This window comes from Leptonychotes weddellii, chromosome 7 (genome assembly GCF_054177405.1).
Source record: "Leptonychotes weddellii isolate Sample4059 chromosome 7, ASM5417740v2, whole genome shotgun sequence".
In the NCBI taxonomy this organism is placed as follows: domain Eukaryota; kingdom Metazoa; phylum Chordata; class Mammalia; order Carnivora; family Phocidae; genus Leptonychotes; species Leptonychotes weddellii.
Window position 1 is genome coordinate 104629551 of NC_138375.1, and position 8862 is coordinate 104638412.

An 8862-nucleotide genomic window follows, 5' to 3' on the forward strand; every position below is an offset into this window, starting at 1 on the left:
ACCTCCATGATTGCCTCTTGAGACAGTGTTAACCACTATATGATACACTCCCATAGGAATCTGTTCATAGCTCCCTTAGCATGTCTCATATTTAAATTATAATCATTTGGTTACATATTTGCCTCCTCAACAAAGGTGAGGTCAGGGACTAGTGTTTTACATTTTCTTGTCCCTCATGCCTAGCAGAACACCTGGCAAATAGCACAAGCTCAATAAATGTCCATTGAATAAGAAATTAATAAATTGATCAGTGGCATAAGGATTGACTAAGACAGAAGCTACATGTAGAAAGGTGACAAAGACTATGGTCACTCCTCAGCACATGGTCACGAAGGCCTGGGGAGCCCTTCCTGAAGCCACATTCATTCCTTCCAGAGCTGGTCTAAAATTTTAGCTAGAGTGAACCAAAAACAAGAGAGAGGCTAATGATTTGCTTATGAGGAACACAGGGGAAATATATGTCCCTGATGTGACATTAAAGAGGAACTAGGCCCCTCGATAACCTCCGACTTCCACTTTCCACACGTGATTTTCACTTCTCATGTACTAACTTTTAATCATTTATTTGACTTCCTCATCCTTGTCGTTCCCTCTCTGATCTGGGGTTAAATGCAAGAAAACACTGACGAGTGCCTACCCCTGTAGGGTTGCCAAGATTGGGCAGATACAAGTATAGGACACTCAGTTAAATTTAAATTTCAGCTGAACAACAAATATTTTTAGTATAAGTTTGTCCTGTGAAATATTTGGGATGTACTTATATGAAAAAATTATTCAGTATTTATCTGATATTCAAATTTAATTGAACATCTTGTGTTTTATTCTATAGCCCTATCTCCAGTTTACTTTCTGCCAAGGATTAAGACACTCCATATCCTGCACTTCTGATACATCAAGCTGAGCTACAATAGAGGTGAATAAGGTGGGTCAGATCTTCATCCAGGAATCAGTGGGAAACCTACAGACTAATGGGAAAAACAAAGCAGACACAGATGGATCTGTAAGCAAGCAGGCTAGTGAGTGCAAGCTTCCTTGTTTGACCCAGGCTCTTTGTCAGTAGTAGCCCTGAGCACATGCCAATGCAACATAATATAATAGTTAGGAGTGCAAACTTTGAAATCACACATCCTTGAGTTAATTCCTTATTGTGGCTCACACATGATTTGTAAGCCTGGACAAATTATTTAATTTCTCCAAGCTTGAATTCCTTATATAAATTAGAATAATAACAGCAGCCTCCCACCAGCTTCACCGATATGTTGCATCTAGTATGATACCTGGACAGAGTTATCCACATTAGCCTATTACTATTATTAGCCCTAATGCTGCTTACATGGCTAACTGTCACTCCATCCTCTGGGACAACCCAAGGTAGAACAGGATAGGATAAGACAGAAGAGAAGAGCATAGGACAGAACAGAATAGGATAGGACAGGGTAGAATAATAGGATAGGGTAGGGTAGAATGGAATGGAATAGAATAGAATGATTAGTCTACCACTTATTTTTTACTTAGCATGCTCAAGGCACTGTGCTAACTGTATGCCTATATTTTCTCATCAAATACTTGTAACAACCCTGAGAGATATCATTATTCCTATTTTGTAAATATTGGATTCAAAGCATAAAGAGATTAGGAAATATTTCTAAGGTGACAAGGTCAAACAACTTATTAAGTGGCAAATCTGAAACTTCTGTCTGATCCCAAAGCCCATGCTTAACCAATAACACATACATCAAAATCCTTCTGTGAGATTTCCAACCGAGATTGCAATTCTTTCCTGTATTAAGAACCCTGATAACTGTCATTTATGCATGGAAATGTCCATAGGAATTAAAGAGTTCCATATTCCTTTCATTCTCATATCTTCTTACCACACTAGAATGGCATTCCAAGAGAAGGACCTTATCTTTGTCTTCCCAGCTTGGAGAAACCATCTTTCATAACTTCAGTTTCTCCTCTACCTAAAGGCAAATTCATTTGCTTATGCCGGTGGAGTATAAGTCACATCTTCTAAACTGCTATTAATATGGCACACATTATAGGCTCCTTATTTACAATAGCCAAGACATAGAAACAACCTAACTGGCCATCAGTGGATGAATGAATAAAGAGATCGTCTTACACACACACACACACAGTGGAATATTATTAAGCCATAAAAAAAACACAAGGAAATCCTACCACTTGTAACAACACGGTTGGACCTTGAAGGCATTATGCTAAGTCAAATAAGTCAGACAGATGAAGATAAATATCGTGTGATCTCACTTACATGTGGAATTTAAAAAACAACAATAAAAAAACCAACATAGGAAAGTTGTTAATAAATCCTATGAGTTATCACAAGGATAAAATATTTTTCCTTTTTCCTTTCTTTATATTGTATCTACATGAGAAGATGGATGTCAGCTAAACCTATTGCAGTAATCATTTCACAATATATGTAAATCAAAACATCATGCTATATGCCTTGAACTGATATAGTGATGTATGTGAAGTATATCTCAATAAAACTGGGAAAACAAATAAATAAGATTCTTTACAGCTTATCAGGTATTTTATCTGTTATCTCTCATATCCTTAAATACTGCAGACAAATAGGCAGAAAATTATAATATGTCCCAGTTTCACAGATGATAAATTATTCATTTATTTGGTATGTATTTTTTGGGTATCTTCTACATACACTATTCTGGAAACCAGAGCTGTCTCAGTGAACAACATAGACCAGAGTCCTTCCATCCTGGATTTTAACATCTCTGGGAAGAGACACTTAAATAATGAAACAAAAAATAATATTTAAATGCTAAGAAAGAAGAACACAGAGTATACAAAAGATTACAATAGAGGGATCTGAGTTACATTAGAGAGTCACAGTTTTCCTCAGAAAAGAGGCATTTTAACTGAAATCTGAAACTAAAAGGAATAAACCAACAGAAAAGAAGAGATAAAAATACAGCGAACACAGAAAACTGAGCATCAGGCCCAGAGAGTATTTAATCAGGGTCATACAATGAGTCAGTGGTACTGACCGGAATAGCATCCAGCTATCCTGCCCCCTCAGTGTGGTGTTTTTTCCTTGATACCAGACCAATGAAAGCTGATTCAGGAACTTGTCTGCATGCCCCATTTAGCTGGTATCCTTGAGAACAGTAGGCCTCTCTTCCAGGTTGCAATATTAGAGTCTTTGCTTGCCTGTACAGTGTTCTTATGGTGAATTAGAGCCCCCTGAGGGCTCAAAGCTTGTACAAAGCAGAAGGTATTGTTAGCCTTTCCCATGCAAATACAGCCACATATCAGGGACCACAGCATGGCTAAAAGAGGAAGCTTGAGTGTTATTTTCCCCCTAAGACCACTGGACAAGCACAGTGCTCTCCTAAGCAGTGACCCTGATGGCATAAATCTAACTCATTGAAAGCTTCCTACTATGGACCACTATCTCTAGCTCACAACACTTTGTATAGGAGTAACAGGATCGGGGTCTTCTTAATAAGATAGTTTGGAGTGGGGCACCTGGGTGGGGTGCCTGGGTAGCTGAGTTGGTTAAGCGTCTGACGATTTCAGCGCAGGTCATGATCTCAGGGTTCTGAGATCAAGCCCCATGTTGTGCTCTGTGCTGGGTGTGGAAACTGTTTAAGATTCTCTCTTTCCCTCTGCCTCCCCACCCCCCAACTCTCTCTTAAAGAAGCAGAAGCAGAAGCAGAGGAAGAAGAGGAAGAGGAAGAAGGAGAAGGGGATGGGGAAGGGGAAGAAGAAAGAAGAAGCAGAAGAAGAAGAAGAGGAAGAGGAAGAAGAAGAAGAAGAAGCAGAAGAAGAAGAGGAAGAGGAAGAAGAAGAAGAAGAAGAAGAAGGAGGAAGAAGAGGAGGAGGAGGAAGAAGCGGAGGAGGAAGAAGAAGAAGAAGAAAATAGGTTGGAGTGGGAGAAAAGACCTGGAAGGGTCCAAGCAGAGCTGCTTGATTGCTTTCAAGTGCAGCCTGGTGTCTACAGAGAAGTACTAACCTGAGTTAGAGAGCCATGTCCTGGCTCTGCGACACCAGACAAGCCTCCTGTTTCCATATCTCAATTAATACAATAGGGCCCTCTGATACTCACAGTGTATATGTTTTGGTCAATCTGTAAGTTTAGGAACTAAAGCCTCATCCTAATTAACTAAATTTATAGCAGTTATCAGGATAACCAATATCATATAGACTTGAATTAAATTTTATCCCGAGTGTCTGTATTCAAGAGGAAATATATTTTATACCTGAGATACATAGCAGCATCTCAACCCCAATATTCTTTTTTACAGAGTGCAAAAATTTATTTTTCTTTACTTTTTTAAATATTTGCTATATGCCTTGAGTAACATGTATTCAACTCTGAAAAAGACAGTCTTGCCCTGAAGGAACCTACAGCATATTGGCGGAGACATTTAGACACACACCTATCAGGCACATAGCAGAGCATCTACCTCTACCAGGAAGAACCAGAACAAGCTTCCCAAGGACGCGAAGTCAAAGCTGAGAACAATTAGAAGAGCCATACGAAGCTCCCTGAAGATTCAGTAGTGAATAAAACACTCTGCCCTTAAGAGATTCATGGGCTAAAGAAGAAGAGAGCTCGTCAAGAACTTCATTCTCAAATAATATGTCAGGGTTCCAGAAGGCAGACGATAGAGCAGTTGTCTGGAGTGGGGTGGAATCATCATCATGAAGCTTTCACAGGGAAGGGGGCATTTGAACTTGAGCCTGAGGAATAGGAGGAATGTTCTTAGGGGAGATGATGGGGAGGATATCCCGGGACAAATAAAGAGCATGAGCTAAGGGCATGAGGGTGTGAATGGGCATGCCCACGTGGGGACAAGTAATTAGTTCAGAGCATGGAAAAACAAGCAGAGTACACAGGGAGGAGAGTAGGCACACCTCACCAATCTGATTTGTTGCCTGTTCCTTGGCCCTGCATAGTCATTCTGCCTGAGAGCCATCGGATAATCAATGCTGGCACTGTAACTACCTGTAAAGAGCTACTCCAGTGCTCTTTATAAAATACACATTAGAAACACTGACAGGGTTTTTCTTTCCCTATATGAAAAACTTCTGGTTTAAAAGATAGGGCAGGGTTCATTATAGAAATCCAAGCACAAGCTGTGCAGATATCTTGTGCAACAACCTAAATTCCATAGCAGATGATGTCACCTATAAATGCCTTATAAATGGAGCAAGTCTCTGGGAGCATCTGAACAGGTGATCTGCACCAATACCCAGCGCTACAGGCATGGCTGTCTCAGTGCTGCGGCTGACAATTGTCCTGGGACTACTCGTCTTAATCCTGACTTGCCAGGCCGGTGAGTGCTTCTGAATGCGGCTCATGCAATATGCAGTAGTCAGCCAGGAGTCCAGGGAGGCAGCAGCACTGATCCAGAACATAAAGGGGAAAGAGGGAAAGGGGGCTTTGGGCAGTGCAGAAAGAGCATTGGACTAGGGGACTAGAGGCAGATCTAACAAAAAGAAAGTAGGATTTTCATTCTAACGTGCTTCAGTTACAGCCTCTATCCTCAGTGAGTGTATGAAGTTCGGGATGATCTTTTTTCTTATATATTCATGTAATACAGTGACACTATTATATTATAAATTTCTTGACAGCGGGGGGGGGAGATTTATTTTTTGATGATTCTAACTAATAATGTTTAAAGGTAAAGAATATATACCTGGAGGGGCGCCTGGGTGGCTCAGTTGGTTAAGCCGCTGCCTTCAGCTCAGATCATGATTCCAGAGTCCTGGGATCGAGCCCCACATGGGGCTCCTTGCTCTGCGGGGAGCCTGCTTCTCCCTCTCCCTCTGCCTGCCGCTCCCCCTGCTTGTGATCTCTCTCTCTCTCTCACTATCTCTCTCTGTGTGTCAAATAAATAAATAAAATCTTTAAAAAATATATTAAAAAAAAAAAAAAGAATATATACCCTGGAATAAGACTCCTAGGCCTGGCTCTACACTGATCAGGAATATGACTTCAGGCATGTTATTTCACCTCTCTGGGCCTCACATGTTAAAGGGAATATCAGTAGTTAACTTTCTCATAAAGTTATCATGAAAATTGAATAAAATTGAACAAGAGACAAAAGTCCGGTCCTTAATAAGCACCCAGTAAATAGTAATTGTTACTGTTATCACGTATTATCTCATTTGAGTCTCATAATAATCCTCTTAAGTAAACATTCAAAGTTTTATCATTTCCCTCTCAGCAGGTTAACAAACAAAGCTTGCAAGAAGGAAAGTCACTTGGGCAAAGACACAGGTAGAAGAGGCATACCTGGGACTGAAACCCCAGGTCCTTCGATTCTGTCCATTATGACTAAGCGCCTACTTCTTTCGTGTCTGTCCCAAGCACATAGAGGACCACAAGACAGCTTGTAAGATTCCCCTTAACTTATTTTTGGCCTGCAGAAGGTGGTGAGCTCTTGACTTGTCTTTATTCAGAAGGATAGGTCAGAAAACAGCCAGTGCAAATAGTTTAGTAACAGAGCCTTTTGAAATGTTCTAAATGTAACCTGGCAGAACTCAACACTATTAGCCAGCCACTGTGCACCAGCAGAACATAGAGGCAGGTACCCTAATGGAACCGCCACAGAGATGGCCTCAGACACCACCGTGACCGTCAACATCCGGAGTCATTGCTACAGTAAAGCGAAAGATGAGATTTATATTCTAAGGAGCAGTCCCCAGCTCTCTCTCTCACGAACTCTGAAACTGGTTAAATCAGTCCATTGCTTTGAACCTCAGTTTCTTCATCTGTAAAATGCGGTAACAATCAACTTCACCAGGTCAAATGACTATGCCTTTGTAATCACTTCGTAAACTATAAACACTATACAAATACCAGCAGTACTGTATTTTTTTCCTGAACTTTATGGTAACATTTACTGAAAAACTCAACCAAGTAGTTAATATAAATAAAGGCTAGTCCATATTATATTTGAAAAGAAAAAATATTCAACTATTAGCTTTGCTAATTTGTTTCTAGTATGTCAGACTTCCCTTAATTTTTATTATTTTTATTTATTTTTCTGTTTTTCAACATTTTCAAATGCCTTAATATTTTAACCACATTTTTCAATTTTCATAATCTCCTAAAGCACAAGAGAAAGAAGCTACTATGAATCATTTTGTTACTATTACTATTAATATATTTTATTATATATATATATATGCACCCATTATTATGGTTATATATCCATAGTAATGCAGCAAATGCAGCAAGCATTTATTGTGGGTTTACCTTGGACCCGGTGATAAGTGGTATATATGTATATAGATATGGGTATATACATATATATGCATATATATATACACATATATGATATATGTGAAAGATATATAAAGTATCTTTCAATACTGACAATAACACAATGAAGAAACTGAGAAAAAGAGTGGTTAAGTATTGTATGCAAGGTTACATGGTGGATTTTTTTGCTGAAGACAGGAATCAAACTCAGGTATATAGGACTCCAAAACATATGGTCCACCATACTCTAAAACCTCTTAATATAGCTATGGTCCAAGGGCTGGAGCCAAATATCCAATCTTCACACATATTCCAAACCAGAGCTCTTTGTATAATGAAAAGCTAGCATTTAGTGTCATATTAAAATAAAAGGTCAGTAAAATTAACTTGTTATGCAAGTATGCATATAGCAACATAGGAAAAAGGAACTTACTTTTCATGCAAGAAATTGCTGTTTTGTACCTGGTAAATGTCTTCAGGGGAAAACTGCTTGAAGATAGTACTATATCATGTAAATAATGTGCTCTGTGGAGTTAAAACAATTTAGGCTCAAACCTTGGCTCAGCCAGATTCTAGAGGTGTGATGTTAGGTGAGTCATTTAATTTCTCTGAGCACCTGTTTTCTATAAAACCGTGATATCTTCACTGAACTAAATAAAAATTAAGGCATGTCATGCTTTAATCAATATCCCAGTAATACAATATCCCAGTACCTGCTCAACAGGCACATCACAAATTTCCATTCTCTTTCCTTCTTCCTGTGATGAAAACACAGCAATTCTGGTCACTGTGGTGGCCCTGCACTCCATGTAAGGATCATGTCTATATATGTTCATTCATACCTTAACTCTTAGCATATGCTATGCACATCATGGTAGGCTCAAAAAATACTTGCTGAATGAAAACACCAACAGCTAAAGGAACCAATCTTGTGTTGTTGTTTGGTAAACAACAAATGCTTGCAGATTTGAAAGCCATATTTTTTGACTAAGAGTTTCCATTTTAGGACATAATATAGATACGAGGCTTCTAACATAATTTTTGATAGCCTCCACACAAAAAGCTAGTTACATCTCCTTCATTCAGAGTCATGGGGAACAAGGTATAGATGTTGGGACTTTTTGAGTTAAAACTTGTGGTGGGGTTGGCAAAGGAAATACAGGATACCCAGTTAAATTTGAATTTCAGATAAACAATGAGTAATTTTTTAGTTTAAGTATGACCTAAATATTGCATGGTCATTCTTACACACAAAAAAGTATTTGTTGTTTATCTGACATTTAACTTTATTTGGGTATCCTATATTTTTATTTACCAAATCTGGCAACACTACCAGTGAGGCTACAATAAAACTGAAAGATAAGGGTCCCACTTCATCCAGGCACCAGAGTCCAGGGCGGAGGCCACTTGAAGCTGCTGACACTCTTCCCTTGCTTTTAATCTCTTGAACAGACTACAAAGCAAACCCAAAACCCCCCAAGGGACCTTGCATGTCCCCAGCCTCACTCTCTGGATCCTTAGTCCTCACTCCAAAAGGCACTTGACTAAGAGTTAAGAGTAAGAAGCCTGAATTTAGAACTCCATCCTCTCTTTTTTTT

General features: G+C 39.1%; 1 protein-coding gene across 1 annotated transcript in view; it reads left to right on the top strand.

Annotated features, from left to right (window-relative positions):
- Positions 1-3771: 3771 nt before the first annotated feature.
- C7H5orf46 (chromosome 7 C5orf46 homolog) overlaps positions 3772-8862 on the top strand; it is a 17626-nt gene continuing 12535 nt past the window's right edge. Inside the window, exon 1 of the mRNA XM_081826876.1 lies at positions 3772-5330. Within this exon, the coding sequence (XP_081683002.1) occupies positions 5261-5330 (70 nt within the window). The 5' untranslated portion in view covers positions 3772-5260. The remainder of the gene's footprint in view (positions 5331-8862) is intronic.